Genomic DNA, 17,816 nt, shown 5'->3' with positions numbered 1-17,816 from the left:
ATGGATTCTGTCGTGCCTTGCATGTACCCCAACAAAAAAAAAAGAGAAGAAACGGGATGTGCGGAAAAAACGAGCAGACAGAGAGGGAGACTGCATGACAGAGGAGAGGGCAGGCGAGCACCGGCACCCCATCTCAGTGTCCAGGGCACTCTGGAGACCCTCTGACTCTGCGTGTCCTGCATCCCCCAGAAGGAATGGCCTGGTCAGGTCCCTCTTTCCTAGAGAGCGCTGGTTGCCCCGGCCCAGCGCCAGCCTGGGAGGTTGTTGGAAGTCAGCCCGAGCTGGCGCTGGCACAGGCGCGTCAAGTCCTGGCAGGCCCGCGGGCCACGCTGACGTTTGGAAAGGGAGCGGGTCCGGGAAGTCCCTGCCCCTCACCCCGACCCTCCATCCCCGGTTCAGCTGCAGCATAAAGCGCCATGGACGGTGCAGACCCGGCAGCGCGGGAGAACGGCCCTCGGGACAACCCCGGGACAGAGCCGGGCCGGGCAACGTGGTGCGCGGCTGGACGCCGGCGGGAGCTGAGATGCGGCGGCGGGGCCGGGCGGCGGTGGTCGCGGGGCTGTGTGTGCTGGTGGCTGCGGGCGCAGCGGCGGAGCGCTGCATCCTGTCGCACTACCGCAAGCTGGAGCCGCGGACGCTGGCGGCCGTCCGGGCGCTGCGCGACCACCACGTGAGTGACCGGGTCCCCGGGGGCGCAGACGCCACTGCTCGCGCTCGGGGTCCGCATGGTGCCCATCCCCAAAACGTCCAAGGACAAGGGCGCCCCCGGGAGTGGGGTGGGCTCGGCTGCACGTCGGGGCTTAACTCAGCGAGGCGGGCGAGGGCCCTGGCACCGCAGCCCTCTTCCCCTTTGTCGCGGGGGGGGGGGGCGGCGTCTGCACGACCAGCTCACTTTGTCTGGGTCCCAGACTTCCCGAGCAGCGCCCCCGCGGGCACGCAGGGTCTGGGCCCAAGGCAAGAGACCCCGCTTCAGCGGCCGCCCTCATCCCGCAGGAGGAGGAGATGCTGAGCTGGACGCCCCGCAATTGTTCATTCCGTCCCAGGAGGCTGCAGCCCCCGCCTTCGGTGAGCCGCCGCCCCCTGCCGGGCACTGGCCGCGGGCTGCGGGCCAGGGGGAGTCGGGCGCCGGGTTTCTAACCGCCGCGGCCCGTCGGTCCCCGCAGTCGTGCAGGCGGCTCCGCCAGGTGGCCCAGGACGTCGCGGAGGCCCAGGCGGTGCTGAGCAACCTGCAGAACCCCGAGCGCATCCCGGGCATCGACCCGACGCTGGAGCTGCTGGCGGCCGTGGCGCGGGACGTGGCGGCCTGTGTGAGTGCACCCCCCGCCCCCGCGGCGCGCATCCCTTTCTGCTCGAACCGAGCCGCCTACACCCCCGACCCCCACCCTACCCCATGACGGGGTCCACGTGCTCCGTTTGGCTTCTGTCCATCGCCAGACTTCACACCCCTCGATGCCCCCATCCCAGTTTGGTCTGAAGCTGGGAGGGTCGGGGCAGAGGAGGCTGGGGCCGCTGAACCCCTTCATTTCCTCTGGCTCTCCCTGCAGCTGAAGCTGGTGAGACCAGGCTCCTCCAGGAAGGTGCTCCGGCCCCGGAGGTGGCACCTCAAAGCCCAGAGACAGGTAGGGACAGGGTGCAGAGGCCCAGCAGGGGTGGGTGGGTGGGTGCCTTGGGGAGCCTCCCTCTGCCTCACCTCAGCTCCTGCCTTTCCAGCTCTCTCCCAGGTGTCACCGCACCGCTGTCATCCTCAACCTGCTGCGCCTGCTTGTCCGGGACCTGAGGCTGGTGGCGCACTCAGGACCTTGTCTCTGAGCACACTCTGGAGGGCTGCAGGGGCTGGAGGCCGGTTCCCCTGCTCAGCGAGCTTCAGCCTCGTCCCGCTGGCAGCACCCAGGGAGGCCGGCAAGACCCCCGGCTCTGCCAGCCTGACTGACTCCTGCAGGAGGGGCTCCTCCCCGACACCCGTTCTCCCAGAGGGCACCCCCAATCCTCCAGGGCTGCCTCTGCTGGACAAGGCAGCAGTGGGGTGCTGGGACCCTGGGCCTGGACCCGGGGGCCCGCTTCCAGGAGAGGACCATGAGGGCACCAGCGCCTCTTAGATTCTGTGAATCTGTGACAAGTCTCCCTAGGGGCCGCCTTCCCTGTGCAGGAAGATGCTGAACCCCGATTCTTCCAGGGTGCTGCTGGGCCTGGCCCTCCTGGAGCATCCTTCTGTGAAGGTCCCGTGCACCCGAATCTGGGTGGTGTTGAAGCCCGTCATTAAACACGTCTCATTTCCTAGAGGCTGTTGTATGTGTGGTCATTGGAGGACCTTGCCCAGCACTTTCCCCGGGTCCCAGCCTACGCGGTGAGAGCCAGGTTTAACCCCAGACCTTTCCTCCCGGTACATAAGCTCGAAGTGCCTGGGCACAGGTCTTCGTTCGTAAGTCCTGGATGACGGGATCCACAGAGCGTCTGCCTTGCATGCAGCTGGCTAGATTCCATATACAGCACCCCATATGGGCCCCCAAGCCCCTCCAGGAGTAATTTCGAGCCCAGAGCCAGGAGGAAGCCCTGAGCAGTGGTGGGTGTGGTAAAACATTACTAATTACAATTACATATATATCTTTTCTTTTTTGGGTCACACATAGAGATGCTCAGGGGTAACTCCTGGCTCTGCATTCAGGAATTACTCCTGGTGGTGCCTGGGGGACCATATGGGGTGCTGAGGCTCGAACCGGGTGCTGGGATCAAACCCGGGTCGGCCACGTGCAAGGCAAACGCCCTACCCGCTGTGCTATCGCTCTGGCCCCTACAATTACATATTTTTTTTTAAAAAAGAATCCCTGGACAGGCAGGACACGAGGTGATGGTCACTTTGCATAAGTGTCTGTGGAAGCCTCGTGTCTCCAAGTCAGGTCCTACAGTGGACAGAGGCTGACCAAGGGCAAGCAGGTGGCAAGGTCCCTGCTCTGGGTCTGACACATATGCATTCCTGAAGTTCTAAGACTGTTTCCCCGAACTCACATAGCTCAACAATAAGAGGACTAATAAACCCATGAAACTGAGGAGAGGAGATGATACCTCTTAAAGAGGCTATAAGTACGGCCAGTGTTTGGGAGTGACAGCACAGTGGGGAGGGCATTTGATTTGCATGTGGCAGAGTTGGGTTCAATCCCTGGCACCCCATATGGTCCCCCAAACCTCCAGTAATGATCCTTGAGTACAGGAATAAGTCCTAAGCACCACAGGGTGTAGTCTGAAATATCACCAACAAAAAGTATGACCAGTACTTATGAAGATTGCTCCTATTCACTGATTTCAAAACCAGAAAATGACAAGATGTTGTGTGTGTGGTGGGGGGGGATGTGGTGACAATGGAGGTCCACACTCACTGTGGTGGGACTGTTGTCTAGTACCGCCACCATGGAAAATGGTGTGGAGTCTTCTCAAAAACTGTAAGAATACTGCTTCCATAGGAGCTGGAATTTTCCTGGCATCTAACCTCAATTCCCAAAACCTGACCCGAGAAGCCTTCTGCACCCCCATGGTGGCACCTGGGGCAATTGCTTGGAGGAAACAATTTGATGTCTGGCACAAATGAATGGGTAGGAAGGCTGGCGAGCCACGCAGTGTGGCTCTTAGAAATGGTGAAATCTGGACCAGAGAGACGACACAGGTGTTTGCCTTCCCGACACTGCACCCACCATGACCCAGGTCAAATCCCTGGCCAAATACCCTGGACAGTTTTTTGGAGCCCGGCCGCAGGTCATGCCTCCACACAGAGCCCAGAATAGGCCCTGAGCACTGTGGGGCATGTCCCTGAGCCCCACTAAAAGGGAAAAGAAAAGATGAAGGACTCTAGCGTGTGACTTGGGGGAAACTGGAGGCATCACTGGAGAAGTGAAATAACGGAGAGGGAGAAAGACACGCACTGGATGACTTCACTCGTCTGCGGAGAGAGAAACAGAGAAACGGGAACTGAGAGCGCAGACTCTGAAAAAGCCTGGTCTGAGTCCAGGGCTGAGAGGGTGCGGCCGGACAGGGAGGGCAGGGGATTGCAGTGGGACCCGCTCAAGCAGGGTATTTGAAGGGGAAGGGGGGCAGCACTTTGGTGGTGGGGAAGTGTGGGAAATGGTGTGTCAAAGTCATAAATATTGGGCCTGGATTTTATTATGTCTCAAAAGTACATGAGCGACCGGCAGAGCCTGGCAAGCTACCGTGGCATATTTGATATGCCAAAAACAGTCACAACGAGTCTCACAATGGAGACGTTACTGGTGCCCGCTCGAGCATACGAGCGACCAGAGTGCTAGTACAGCAGGTAGTGCGTTTGCCTTGCACACGGCCAACCCGGGTTCAATCCCTGGCATCCCATATGGTTCCCCCGAGCACTGCTAACAGTAATTCCTGAGTGCAGAGCCAGGAGTAACTCCTGTGCATTGCTGGGTGTGACCCAAAAGGCAAAAAATAAATAAATAAATAAAAAGTACATAACTGCCACTGGTTCCCCCCGCCCTGCCCCGCCCATCTGCTTACAACAAATCCGTCAGACTCAAAGCCATCCATTTCTAGTTACTTTCCTTTTGTTGCAAAAGAGTTTTGTGCAATAAATACTACCTTGTTTTATTCAAAATGAAAAGAATATGTTGGGTCGGGGGAGATAGTACAGCCAGCAGGGTGTGGCTGACCTGGGGTCAATCCATGTCCCCATAATGTCCTGACAACAGCAGGAGTGATTTCTGGCACAGAGCTGGGAGGAGATCTTCAGCGCTACTCAGCCCAGCCTAAATCTCCAATTAAGAAAAGATACAAATGTTGGGACTGCACTCATTTCTGGAGTCTAGAATAACATCACATGAGGTTGACTGACACCCAAGGACAGTAGATACAAGGGCCAGGGGGATTGCCCCATAGCTGGACGCCTGCTTCATGAGCGGAGGGGAGAAGGCAGATGGAATAGAGAAGGGATCACTAAGAAAATGATGACTGGAGGAACCAGTTGGGATGGGAGATGCATGATACGAAAGTAGATAATGGACCAAACATGATGACCTCTCAGTGTCTGTGTTTCAAGTCATAATGCCCAAAAGTAGAGACAGAGTATGGGGAATATTGTCTGCCATAGAGGCAGGGAGAGGGTGGGAAAGGGGGGGTATACCCGGGATATTGGTGGTGAGGAATGTGCACTTGTGGAGGGATGGGTGTTTGATCATTGTGAGATTGTAACCCAAACATGAAAGCTTGTAACTATCTCACAGTGATTCAATAAAATTTTTAAAAATTTAAAAAAACAAGATACAAATGTTAACACAATTACAAGCTATTATAATTAATTGTGGTAAACGGGGAGCTGGAGCAACAGCACAGCAGGTAGGATGCTTTCCTTGCATGTGGCCCACCAGGTTCAATTCCCGACATCTCACATGGTCCCCGAGCACTGCCAGTAGTAACCCCTGAGCACAGAGCCAGCCAGGAGTAAACCCTGAGCAATGCCAGGTGTGGCCCACCACCCCAAATAAATAAAAAGAAAAATAGGGGGAAACCCCAAAAGTTTAAAAATTGGAGGCAAAGTTGCCAAGGATCATGCCACTCCACCCTCCCCTGAGGACCTGGCACCACGGGACCCGAGACTTTAGGCCACCTGGGGCCACCTTCTCAGCCCTTTAAGGTGCCCACGCCCTTAGTGCAGTCTGAAAATCCCTGCAACTGCGACCCCAGAGCCAAGAACTGAGGTTTTTGCATGACACAGAAGACACTTGCTGCAAAAAAACAGTACAAAGAAATGACTTGGGAGACCCCAAATGAACAAATCCAAGAATCCTTCAATCAATGAATCCATTCATCAGTGAATCCATAGATAAATAAATCCACCAATAAACAAATCCATCAGTGAATGAATCCGTCGATGAATGGCGACAGATGAGAATAGCCCTGGAGCGGCTGTGGGACCGTCCCATAGGAGAGGGACGCAGCAGGACATGACGACCCACTTCAGCACAGGAGGGCTGCTGTCTGGGCCCTGGGCACCCCCTTCCCTCACAGGCTGCCTCCTTCCTCCGTCTTCTTGGGGTCACTACTCAAACCCAATTTTTGGGACCCCCTCCGTGCGTGGCTGCTCTGGCGGCTCCTCCTGAGCCCCCTGACAGGTAACCCTGCACCCCCCCTTACCCAGGAACAGAGCCAGGGGGAGCTTCCTGTCTGACGAGGTCACTTCTGACCTGGGCAGAGATGTGATATGTTGGGGAGAAGGTGGGGATTCCTTCCTAGACGGACACAGAGACACTGTGACAACAAGGAGCGGGTCCTCCCCACACCCCACTCCCCTGGGACACCATGTTCTCTCTCTCTCTCTCCCGGACAGTGACGGCAGCTCTGCCTGCACCCCAAGTCCCTCTTCTCTCCGAGACCAGGGGGCAGTAGGGGGGCGGCTGGGTCCTCTCTCCTCCAGGGGCTTCTCCCCTCCCTTTCTTCCTATACAGAGTAGAGCTCGGGCTCCCTCCTGGCTCTGAGCTCAGAGATCACTAATCGTGGGGCTCCAGGGGCCATTTGAGGCACTGGGCACGGACCCCAGATCACCCAGGTGGGCGTCACTGCATGGAGCTCCAGTCACTCCAGCACTGACCCAGGGCCCCTCGAGCTTCTCCCCAGATTCCTGCAGCCAGGCCACACCCGTAGGGACACCTTTTCTTGCTGCCCCAAGTAGAGGCCAAGAACAGTGCGTGTCTCTCCAGAGAGCATGCTAGAAGCACCAAAAGGCCCTGAAGGCCCCCAAATGTATGATCATCTAATCTTTGATAAGGGGGCAAGAAATGTGAAGTGGAGCAAGGAAAGCCTCTTCAACAAATGGTGCTGGCATAACTGGACAACCACATGCAAAAGAATGGGCTTAGACCTTGACCTGACACCATGCACAAAAATCAGATCAAAATGGATTAAAGACCTCAACTTCAGACCACAATCCATAAGGTTCATCGAAGACAAGGTCGGCAAAACCCTTCACGATATTGAAGCTAAAGGTATCTTCAAAGATGACACGGAACTAAGCAATCAAGTAGAAACAGAGATAAGCAAATGGGACTACATTAAACTAAAAAGCTTCTGCACCGCAAAAGACACAGTGACCAGAATACAAAGGCAATCTACAGAATGGGAAAGGATATTCACCCAATACCCATCCGATAAAGGGTTGATATCAAGGGTATATAAAGCACTGGTTGAACTCTACAAGAAGAAAACATCCAACCCCATCAGAAAATGGGCCGAAGAAATGAACAGAAACTTTTCCAAGAAAGAGATACAAATGGCCAAAAGGCACATGAAAAAATGCTCTGCATCATTAATCATCAGGGAGATACAAATCAAAACAACCATGAGATACCACCTCACACCACAAAGAATGGCACACATCCAAAAGAACAAAAGCAACCACTGTTGGAGAGGATGTGGGGAGAAAGGGACCCTTCTACACTGCTGGTGGGAATGCTGACTGGTCCAGCCCTTTGGAAAACAATATGGATGCTCCTCAAAAAATTAGAAACTGAGCTTCCATTTGATCCAGCAATACCACTTCTGGGAATATATCCTGGAAAAACAAAAAAGTATCGTCGAAATGACATCTGCACTTATATGTTCATCACAGCACTGTTTACAATAGCCAGAATCTGGAAAAAAACCGAGTGCCCAAGAACAGATGACTGGTTAAAGAAACTTTGGTACATCTATACAATGGAATACTATGCAGCTGTTAGAAAGGATGAAGTCATGAACTTTGCATATGACTGGATCAACATGGAAAGTATCATGCTAAGTGAAATGAGCCAGAAAGAGAGGGACAAACATAGAAAGATTGCACTCATCTGTAGAATATAGAACAACAGAGTAGGAGATTAATACCCAAGAATAGTAGTATATAATACTAGGAGGTTGGCTTCATAGCTTAGAAGCTGGCATCACACACTGGGGGAAAGTCATCCCAGATAGAGAGGGGAACACCAAGTAATATGTGATTGGAGATCCTGTGCGGGAAGGGAGATGCATGCTGAAAGTTGACTAGAGACTGAACAGGATGACCACTCAATACCCCTATTTCAAACCACAACACCCAAAAGGAAAGAGAGATATCAAAATGGAATGCCCCAACATGGAGGTGGGGTGGGGTGGGGGGATGGGATTGAGGGGGTGGGAGGTATACTGGGTTCATTGGTGGTAGAGAATGGACACTGGTGGAGGGATGGGCTCTCAAACATTGCATGAGGGTAAAACAAGCACGAAAATGTGTGAATCTGTAACTGTACCCTCACTGTGACTCACTAATTAAAAAAAAAGGCCCTGAAGGCCCAGAACCCCATTACTGAGGGCCCCCAAATCTCCTCTCACTGCAGCTGAGGTGCTTTCACTTTCCCTTTAGCTGCTCCTGCCTGGCCCCGCCCAGGAATCCCCAGCTGGGCAGTCCTGCAGGGACTCACCTGCCCAGGGCCCTTTTCATTTTTCCTTCATCACTAGGAGTGTCCCCGGAGCCCAGATTAAAACATGGGGAGCAGAAAGCTCAGGCCAGAAGCTCTCCGACGAGGCTCAGGAGCAGAGAGCAGGGAGCCCCGCGGAGCCCCAAGCAGAGAAGTGACAGGCAGAAGCCAAGAGAGCCCAGAGCCCAGCGGGCCCCGAGCACCGACACAAGAGCCTCCTGATGCAGAAAGGGGCATCCAGGATGAAGCCCGGTGAGGCCCCCATCCTGCGGGACCCTCCCTCTGCACCCCCAAACCCAGCTGACCTGTCCCCTCTGTCCTCACTACAGATGTGAGCACCTTGGTGACGCTGATGCTGGGGACCGCGCTACTGACAGGAACCGGGACACTTGCTGCCCCCCAGCCCCCCAAGACCCTCACGGACCCCAAGGGCTGCCAGCTGGCCCAGTTCCAGTCTCTGTCCCCACAGGAGCTGCAGGCTTTCAGGAGGGCCAAGGGCGCCTTGGTGAGTGTCACTGTCCCAGACCCCTCAGGGCTCGCCTCTGGGTGCAGGGAAGCGCCCCTCCCCTGGGCACCCCGTTCCCCGAGGGGTCTCCCTGACCCTGAGGGGCTGACCCGGCTCTCTCCAGGAGGACACAGTCCTGCAGAAGGCCAGGAACTGCAAGTCCCACCTGTTCCCTGGGAACCGTGACCTGAGGCAGCTGCAGGTGAGCTGGGGGCCCCAGCCCCCTCCTGCCCTCCCCTGGCCCCAGGGGTCCCCTCATCTCTCAGGGCCTGTCCTACCTGCTCACATGGTCCCCTGAGCTCTCCCCTCCTTTGCTGTCCCTGCTGACCTCTCTCTCTGTGCCTCCCCTGGGCTCCCTTCAGGCATCTCTCTGCTGTCCCCTCAGGTGTGGGAGCGCCCTGTGGCCCTGGAGGCCGAGCTGGCCCTGACCCTGCAGGTGCTGGGGGCCATGACTGAGCCCTCCCTGGAGTCTGTCCTGGACCGGCCTCTCCACACACTGCACCACATCCACTCCAAGGTCCAGGCCTGTGTGAGTCTGGGGTGCCCTGGGCTCTCCCTCCCTGCCCTCACCCATGTGCAGGCCCCCACTTACTCTCTCTTTTCTTTCCCCAGGTGCCCCCTCAGCCCACAGGAAGCCCCCGGGCCCGGGGCCGCCTCCAGCGCTGGCTGCAGAGGCTCCAGGAGGCTCCTCGAAAGGTGAGCTAACAGGAGGGACCTGGGCTGGGGGCCACTGCTGGGACCCCAGACACACACCTCTGACCCTGCCTCTGCCTCCCCCAGGAGTCCCATGGCTGCCTGGAAGCTTCTGTCACCTTCAACCTCATCCGCCTCGTCATCTCGGACCTGCGATGTGTGGCCCGAGGAGCACTGTGTGTCTGAGCCTCCACGCCATTCTCCCATGACTCCCCGATTGCCATCAGCTGCCCTATTTATTTCTTAGACATTATTTATCTAGTATTTATCTATTATTATTGTCGTTATGTATTTATTTGTTTATTTATTTATTTATGGAGCATCTCCTCAAAACCCAGAACCCTTTATTGTTAACTTGTTACTAAACTCTTACTGTGAAACGTGAGTAATGTTGTCAAAATGTTATTTTTCTACTTTTGTAAAAAGACAAGAATAAACAGTGTGTAAAGCATGTTCCTGGGTGTATGTGGATTCCTTTCCTCCTTTTCGGTGTTTGAGCTGTGGGTGCTCAAGGCTTCCCCTGATCCCCAACTCAGGGTCACTCCTGGTGCTGCCGCCGAAGTTAGGCGTGCCTGGGATGGCTTTGGGGTTGGCTGCCTGTTGTGCTTCACCCCTGCACTCTCCAGCCTCTGACTCCTTTCCTTCCAGCCATAACCCTCAGTGTGGTGTGGGCGGGGAGGGAGACCCCAGGGCCTGGTCCCCTTTCTGACACCACACAGAAAAGACTAATCAAAAATGGATAAAGGGTTCAATATCAGACCAGAATCCATGAGGTACACTGGGAAACAGAGGCGCATCTCTCCAGGACAATGAGTTAGAGGCATCTTTAAGGATGCAATTCCAGGACCAGGAGCAAAAACAAAGAGAAGTTAATAGGACTCCATTGAATTAAAAAGTTATGCACCTCGAAGGAAACTTGGATGGAAAGACAAGGCACCCCACAAATATTGAAAAACTGTAACATATCATCGTGACCAACTTTGAAATCATGACTTTAAATAAAGTGGGAGGAAAAAGAGACAGTTCAGAGACTGGAGAAAGTTTGCTAACTGCTCACCTGTAAAGGATTAATATCTAACATATATAAAGCACTGACAGAACGTTAGGAGACAAAAATCATTGTAGCTCATTTAAAAACAGGATGAAGAAATGAAAAGTAACTTTCACATGAAGAAATTCAAATGGACAAAAGGACAAGGAGTAACACTTGGGCATTGCAAGCTTGACCTAAAACCAGAAATACAAACGAAAATAAATCTATAGTAAAAGAAAGGCATGTGAATTTATTTATTTTGCTTTTTTGGTCACACCTGGCTATGCACAGAGGCTACTCCTGGCTCTGCACTCAGAAATGACCACTGCTGGTGCTCAGGGGACCATATGGAATGCTGGAAATCGAACCCAGGTCTGGTGCATGCAAGGCAAACGCCCTACCAGCTGTGCTATCACCCCAGCCCCTACTTTTAGTTTTGGGCCATATCCAGGCCCAAATTTACTCAGTCCTTACTCCTGGCTGTGAGTCAGGGATCACTCCTTTTGGAGCTCACAGGACCACATGGAGTGCTTGGGCTTGAACCTCTGTGGACAGTGTCCAGGGCAGGCAGCCTGATCTCTGCAGCACAAGGTACTTAATTTTCTGAGGCTCATTTGTGAATGAAATTGTTTTTTGGTTTCTTATTTGTTTGTTTCTCTTCTATTTCAATCATCATAGAGAATAGCCATGGACTTTTTTTAAAATTTATTTTATTGAATCACCATGTGGAAAGTTACAAAGTTCTCAGGCTTATGTCTCAGTTATACAATACTCAAACACCCATTCCTTCACAGTGCCCATATTCCACCACCAAAAAACCCAGTATTCCTCCCACCCCCCGCCCGCCCCACCCCCGCCTGTGTAACTGATGTATTTCACTTCATTTTCTCTTTACCTTGCTTACATTCCATATTTCAGCAAAAAAAATCACTACTGTTGTTGGAGTTTACCCACAAAAAAGACAGCCCTAGGGGCCGGAGCGATAGCACAGCGGGTAGGGCGTTTGCCTTGCACGCGGCCGACCTGGGTTCGATCCCCGGCATCCCATATGGTCCCCCAAGCACCGCCAGGAGTAATTCCTGAGTGCAAAGCCAGGAATAACCCCTGAGCATCGCTGGGTGTGACCCAAAAAGAAAAAAAAAAAAGACAGCCCTACACCCAAGGAAGCATTTGATAATTAGTTTTTCATTGCTGAGATTGAAGAGATATGAAGTCCCACTGTTCCAAGTATATAACTCTTTTTTTTTTCCTCCTTCCCGTGCCACAAAGTTCGTGCCTGCTTAATAGTCCTCATAATATTACTGACGCCACGCCGCCCGACAAAGGAAAAAAAAAACGAGAAAGAAGGATATTTCCCGTCCTCGGCCGGTGTGGGGCTATGGCTTAGTTCACAGTCTAGAGACAAGCCATGGACTTTTGAGTGTTAATTTTGTAGCCCGTCACTTGACTATACAAGTGTATTGTCTCTAGGAGCTTTTAGAGAGTTTTTAGGGCTGATCTAAGTGTAGTGTCCTGTTATCCACACATTAAGAGTGCCTGACTTCGAATCTTACCTCGACACCATGAGCTTGTCTTTCTTGCTGCATTGCTATGGTGAGGATTTCCAATACTACACTGCTGGGAGTGGAGTAGGGTGAGAGTGGTGGGGAAGGGCAGCCCTTCTGTGCCTGCTCTCAGAGGAAAGGCTTTTAGGGTTTTACTAGTGAGTCGAGTAGTCGCTGTGGGCTTGTGGCGAATGGCTTCAACTTGGTTGAGAAAAGTTTCTACATGGCTGGGGAGCTAATCTGGTGGGCAGGCTGCTTGCTTTGCATGTGGCTGACCTGGGTTATCTGCATAATCTATTATGGTCCCCTGGGCACTGCCAGGAGAGACTGCTAACACAGGGTCAGGTGTCAGCTCAGAGCATAGCTGGGTGTGACCCTCAAACCAAAGACAGAGGGGCTGGAGCAATAGCACAGCGGGTAGGGTGTTTGCCTTGCCCGTGGCTGAACGGGGTTCGATTCCCAGCATCCCACATGGTCTCCTGAGCACCCCCAGGAGTGATTCCTGAGTGCAGATCCAGGAGTAACCCCTGTGCATCACCAGGTGTTACCCCCCACAAAAAATAAAATAAAACCAAAGACAGAGAGAAGATTGTGGGGGGGATGGGGGAGAATGAGAGAAAGACCGAAGTTCCTCCATTTCCATTTTACTGAGAGATTTTATCATTAAGGGTGCTGGGTCTTGTCAAATGCTTCTCCTTATCTACTCTTATGGGCAGTATTTTGATTTTCCTTGTATGATTGGGTGCATTAATGATTGACTGCATACATTAAGCCATCCATGCATATTGGGATAAAGCCTGTTTGGTTATGGGGTATGATGTTTAGATTCGATTTGCTTGGTGTTTTGAGGATATTTTCATCAAGATGTCTTTTCTTTTTTCATTTTACTGTCCCAATAATCAAGAACATTTTTTTTTTTTTTTTGCTTTTTGGGTCACACCTGACGATACACAGGGGTTACTCCTGGCTCTGCACTCAGGAATTACCCCTGGCGGTGCTCAGGGGACCATATGGGATGCTGGGAATCGAACCCGGGTTAGCCATATGCAAGGCAAACGCCCTCCACGCTGTGCTATCGCTCCAGCCCCAATAATCCAGAACACTCTGCCTTCAATCCAGAACAATCTCCCAGTGGTTAATCCATTCACCTCAGTTATATCTGCTACTGTCAGGAGGGACATCCACTCCTCTTCCTCCACAGTTTATTTTGGGTTTTGGGTGAGGGAGTGGGGACACACACAGTGGTTCTCAGGGCATATTCCTGGTTCTGTGCTAAGGGATCACCCTATGAGGGCTCTGGGTTCATATGAGGTGCTGGGAAGAGAAACCTGGTTAACCTCATGCAAGGGTAAAACGCTGCCCTCTGTATATCTCCCTGGGTTATGAGTGCTGGGGATTCTCCTGTCACTCCAAGGGTGCTTGAGGCCTCAGGCCACAACTGCAGGTGTCAGTGGTGGAAGGGGACAAAGTGGTGTTGGTGATCGAGCAGGGCTGGGTTCCAGCTAGACATGTGCCTTCACCCCGACTCAATCATTTATTTATTCAGGTGCAGCCAGATTTCTTTGTGGGGGTATGTGGTCATTTTCTTTCTTTTTTTCTTCTAGTTGTATTCAGAGGTAGGTTTCCTCCTATCTCTGTTTCTGTTGGGGCCCCAGGGACCTTTGTGACTGCTGTGACTGACCTTAGGCCAGCTGTGATGGGATAAGTGTTCCCCCTTTGACCTCATCCCTTTGTACTATTATTCAAATTGTCTCATTTATGAGCTCAGACCTGCGAGGGGCTTTTTTTCCCTCTGTGGCCCCACCAGTGTGGGAATTGCCTAAGGACCCCAGACACCCTGGCCCCCAGTCCTGAGGGCACCCCGGTCTCCTCTCACTGCAGCTGAGGTGCTTTCACTTTCCCTTCCGCTGCTCCTGCCTGGCCCCGCCCAGGAATCCCCAGCTGGACAGTCCTGCAGGGACTCACCTGCCCAGGGCCCTTTTCATTTTTCCTTCATCACTAGGAGTGTCCCCGGAGCCCAGGTTAAAACATGGGGAGCAGAAAGCTCAGGCCAGAAGCTCTCGGACGAGGCTCTGCTGCAGAGAGCAGGGAGCCCCGAGGAGCCCCAAGCAGAGAAGTGACAGGCAGAAGCCAAGAGAGCCCAGAGCCCAGCGGGCCCCGAGCACCGACACAAGAGCCTCCTGATGCAGAAAGGGGTGTCCAGGATGAAGCCCGGTGAGGCCCCCATCCTGCGGGACCCTCCCTCTGCACCCCCCAAACCCCGCTGACCTGTCCCCTCTGTCCTCACTACAGATGTGAGCACCTTGGTGACGCTGATGCTGGGAACCGCGCTGCTGACAGGAACCGGGACACTTGCTGCCCCCCAGCCCCCCAAGACCGTCACAGACCCCAAGGGCTGCCAGCTGGCCCAGTTCCAGTCTCTGTCCCCACAGGAGCTGCAGGCCTTCAGGAGGGCCAAGGATGCCTTGGTGAGTGTTACTGTCCCAGACCCCTCACGGGCCTGCCTCTGGGTGCAGGGAAGCACCCCTCCCCTGGACACCCCGTTCCCCGAGGGGTGTCCCTGACCCTGCGGGGCTGACCTGGCTTTCTCCAGGAGGACACAGTCCTGCAGAAGGACTGGAACTGCAACTCCCGCCTGTTCCCCGGGAACCGTGATCTGAGGCAGCTGCAGGTGAGCTGGGGGCTCGCAGCCCCCTCTGCCCTCCCCTGGCCCCAGGGGTCCCCTCATCTCTCAGGGCCTGTCCTGCCTGCTCACGTGGTCCCCTGAGCTCTCCCCTTCTTGCTGTCCCTGAAGTCCACTCTCCCTGTGCCTGTCCCTGCCCTCCCCTCAGGCATCTCTCTGCTGTCCCCTCAGGTGTGGGAGCGCCCCGTGGCCCTGGAGGCCGAGCTGGCCCTGACCCTGCAGGTGCTGGGGGCCATGACTGAGCCCTCCCTGGAGTCTGTCCTGGACCGGCCTCTCCACACACTGCACCACATCCACTCCAAGGTCCAGGCCTGTGTGAGTCTGGGGTGCCCTGGGCTCTCCCTCCCTGCCCCCACCCATGTGCGGGCCCCAACTCACTCTCTCTGCTCTGCCCCCAGGTGCCCCCTCAGGTCACAGGGAGCCCCCGGGCCCGGGGCCGCCTCCAGCGCTGGCTGCAGAGACTTCAGGATGCTCCCCTTGAGGTGAGTGAGCGGAAGGGACCTGGGCTGGGGGCCACTGCTGGGACCCCAGACACACACCTCTGACCCTGCCTCTTCCTCCCCCAGGAGTCCCAGGGCTGCCTGGAAGCTTCTGTCACCTTCAACCTCATCCGCCTCGTCATCTCAGACCTGCGATGTGTGGCCCGAGGAGCACTGTGTGTCTGAACCTCCGTTCCCCTCTCCCACTACTCCGAGAATGCCTTCAGCCGCCCTATTTATTTCTGAGTCATTATTTATCTAGTATTTATCTATTATTATTGTCATTATTTATTTATTTATTTATTTATGGAGCATCTCCACCAAACCCAGAACCCTTTATTGTTTACTTGTTACTTGAAATGTGAGTAATGTTGTCAAAATGTTACTTTTCTACTTTCGTAAAAAGACAAGAATAAACAGTGTGTAAAGCATGGGTGTATGTGGATTCCTTTCCTCCTTTTCGGTGTTTGAGCTGTGGGTGCTCAAGGCTTCCCCTGATCCCCGACTCAGGGTCACTCCTGGTGCTGCAGGGCGACCTTAGTCGTGCCTGGGATGGCTTTGGGGTCAGCTGCCTGTTGTGTTTCACCCCTGCACTCTCCAGCCTCTGACTCCTTTCATTCCAGCCATAACCCTCAGCGTGCTGTGGTCGGGTAGGGAGACCCCAGGGCCTGGTTCCCTTTCTGACACCACGCAAAAAAGAGTAATCAAAATGGATAAAGGGCTTTCTGGCCCCGCGCAAGATCGACCCTGGAGGCAACTGAACCACTTTGGACACGAGCGGCGCCCCCAAAATGCCTCCAAACTGTGTGCTCGGAGCTTCTGGCCCAGGCGCTGCCAGCGGGGTATGGTCTTTTCTCTCTCAACTCTTTCTTTTTGAACGCAGCGAGGCAATAGCCGGTTTTCAGACTATGCAGGAAGCCCGGGAAAGCCGCTGGGGCGGGACTTCCGGATCCGCCCTGTGCCGGCCGACATTTAAGCACAGAGCCATGTGGGGACGCTCCTTTCCGGCCCCGCGTGAGATCGATCCCGGAGGCAACTGAACCACTTTGGACATGAGCGGCGCCCCCAAAATGCCTCCAAACTGTGTGCTCGGAGCTACTGGCCCAGGCGCTGCCAGCGAGTGATGCAATTACCAAAAGAATTTTCCCTGGACTTCATATAGAAATCCAAAACTGCGCGGCTGCGATAGCAGCCGCCCGACCTAATATCTCTTGATTGTCAGCAACGTGTAAATGTTCCTTTTTGCCAGGGCTTACCATGGGGGGAAACTCCAAACAATAGTACTGAGTTCTTTGTTGAAGGGTAAAAGTTTGTAGCGATAGAATTTTAGGCAGAATTTTCCCTGGACTTTATATAGAAACCGAAAATCACGCAGCCGCGGCAGCCTAATGTCATCTAATCATCAGCAATATGAAATGGTTACGTTGTAATGGGTTGGACTTTGGGGGGACCATAATAGGGTTAAAGTTTGTAGCGATGTGTAATTTCTGGCTGTACTTTCCCTGGACTTTATACAGAAATTCAAAGCCGCGAGGCCGCTGCCATGGCCGCGCAACCTATTGTCATTTAATCATCACCAATATGAAATGGTTCCTTTTTAGCGGGTCGGACTTTGGTGGGAAATCCTAACAAGAATAGTAAGTCTTTTGCTGAAATATTGAAGGCTACCACTTAGACTGGACTAAGCCATATCCCCACGCCGGCTGAGAAGAAATATCCTTCTTTCTCGGGAAGAAACGCGGCGTGGCGTTAACCATAGTATGATGTCCATTAAGCTGACACGGACCTGGTGGCGTGGGAATGGGATACAAGGGAATAAATTATTATGTACTTGGAACAGCGGGACGCTGGTGGAATCTCGAGCCGGGGCCGATACCAGCGTATTACTTTTGGTTCCAGAAACTGCTTGCAGACATTCTACCAGACTATCAACTAAGCCAGAGCCCCACACCGGCTGATGACGGGAAATAACCATCTTTTTTGGTTTGTTTTCCCTTTGTCAGGCAGCGTGGTGATTACTAAACAGGCGTGAACTCGGTGGCGCGGGACGAGGGGGGAAAAAATAGAAAAGTTATGTAACAAACAGCGGGACTTAATATCTCTACATTCTCAGCAATGGAGAGCCATCAAATGTTTCCTTGACAGTGGTACTGTCTTTTCTTTTTTTGGGGGAAACCCTAGCAACAATAGTAAGTTATGTGTTGAAACATGGAATGTAACCAAGATAAAGCGTAAACGAAGTGAAACTTATCACTTACAAGGGCGGGGACTGGGGGGGGGGAGGGATCGGGAGGTATAATGGGGTGGTTGGTGATGGAATATGGGCACGGGTGAAGGGAAGGGTGTTTGAGTATTGTATAACTGACATAATCCTGAGATCTATGTAACCCTCCACATGGTGATTCAATAAAATTTAAATTAAAAAAAATTTTTAAAAA

At 53.5% G+C, this 17,816-nt stretch overlaps 3 protein-coding genes across 3 annotated transcripts; all 3 read left to right on the top strand.

Annotated features, from left to right (window-relative positions):
• The first annotated feature begins 523 nt into the window (after positions 1–523).
• On the top strand, positions 524–1,829 carry LOC101553549 (interferon lambda-4-like). The gene is made up of 5 exons (XM_004617296.3): positions 524–670; positions 994–1,065; positions 1,164–1,307; positions 1,545–1,619; positions 1,711–1,829. The coding sequence occupies exons 1-5, from the start codon at positions 524–526 to the stop codon at positions 1,807–1,809; spliced, it is 537 nt and encodes a 178-aa protein (XP_004617353.3). The 3' UTR covers positions 1,810–1,829.
• Positions 1,830–8,683: 6,854 nt separating this feature from the next.
• On the top strand, positions 8,684–9,825 carry LOC101553285 (interferon lambda-3-like). The gene is made up of 6 exons (XM_055146428.1): positions 8,684–8,693; positions 8,771–8,946; positions 9,071–9,148; positions 9,332–9,475; positions 9,559–9,642; positions 9,727–9,825. Exons 1-6 carry the CDS (start codon positions 8,684–8,686, stop codon positions 9,823–9,825), a joined length of 591 nt encoding a protein of 196 aa, XP_055002403.1.
• A 4,595-nt stretch (positions 9,826–14,420) lies between these two features.
• Positions 14,421–15,564, top strand: LOC129406844 (interferon lambda-3-like). The gene is made up of 6 exons (XM_055146427.1): positions 14,421–14,430; positions 14,509–14,684; positions 14,810–14,887; positions 15,071–15,214; positions 15,298–15,381; positions 15,466–15,564. Exons 1-6 carry the CDS (start codon positions 14,421–14,423, stop codon positions 15,562–15,564), a joined length of 591 nt encoding a protein of 196 aa, XP_055002402.1.
• The last annotated feature ends 2,252 nt before the right edge of the window (positions 15,565–17,816 follow it).

Source organism: Sorex araneus, chromosome 8 (genome assembly GCF_027595985.1).
Source record: "Sorex araneus isolate mSorAra2 chromosome 8, mSorAra2.pri, whole genome shotgun sequence".
Lineage (NCBI taxonomy): Eukaryota > Metazoa > Chordata > Mammalia > Eulipotyphla > Soricidae > Sorex > Sorex araneus.
The sequence above is the reverse complement of the archived record's forward strand: the minus strand, read 5'-3'. Positions and strand labels throughout refer to the sequence as shown.

What these genes read in the sequence shown, in the direction of transcription:
- LOC101553549 (XM_004617296.3), top strand. Translation starts at nt 524, where the DNA reads ATGCGGCGGCGGGGCCGGGCGGCGGTGGTCGCGGGGCTGTGTGTGCTG. An exon ending in GGCTGCAGCCCCCGCCTTCG is followed by an intron (nt 1,066 to 1,163) that starts GTGAGCCGCCGC and finishes CGGTCCCCGCAG; the next exon opens with TCGTGCAGGCGGCTCCGCCA. An exon ending in CGCGGGACGTGGCGGCCTGT is followed by an intron (nt 1,308 to 1,544) that starts GTGAGTGCACCC and finishes CTCTCCCTGCAG; the next exon opens with CTGAAGCTGGTGAGACCAGG.
- LOC101553285 (XM_055146428.1), top strand. An exon ending in GTGACCTGAGGCAGCTGCAG is followed by an intron (nt 9,149 to 9,331) that starts GTGAGCTGGGGG and finishes CTGTCCCCTCAG; the next exon opens with GTGTGGGAGCGCCCTGTGGC. An exon ending in ACTCCAAGGTCCAGGCCTGT is followed by an intron (nt 9,476 to 9,558) that starts GTGAGTCTGGGG and finishes TTCTTTCCCCAG; the next exon opens with GTGCCCCCTCAGCCCACAGG.
- LOC129406844 (XM_055146427.1), top strand. An exon ending in ACTCCAAGGTCCAGGCCTGT is followed by an intron (nt 15,215 to 15,297) that starts GTGAGTCTGGGG and finishes CTCTGCCCCCAG; the next exon opens with GTGCCCCCTCAGGTCACAGG. An exon ending in TTCAGGATGCTCCCCTTGAG is followed by an intron (nt 15,382 to 15,465) that starts GTGAGTGAGCGG and finishes TTCCTCCCCCAG; the next exon opens with GAGTCCCAGGGCTGCCTGGA.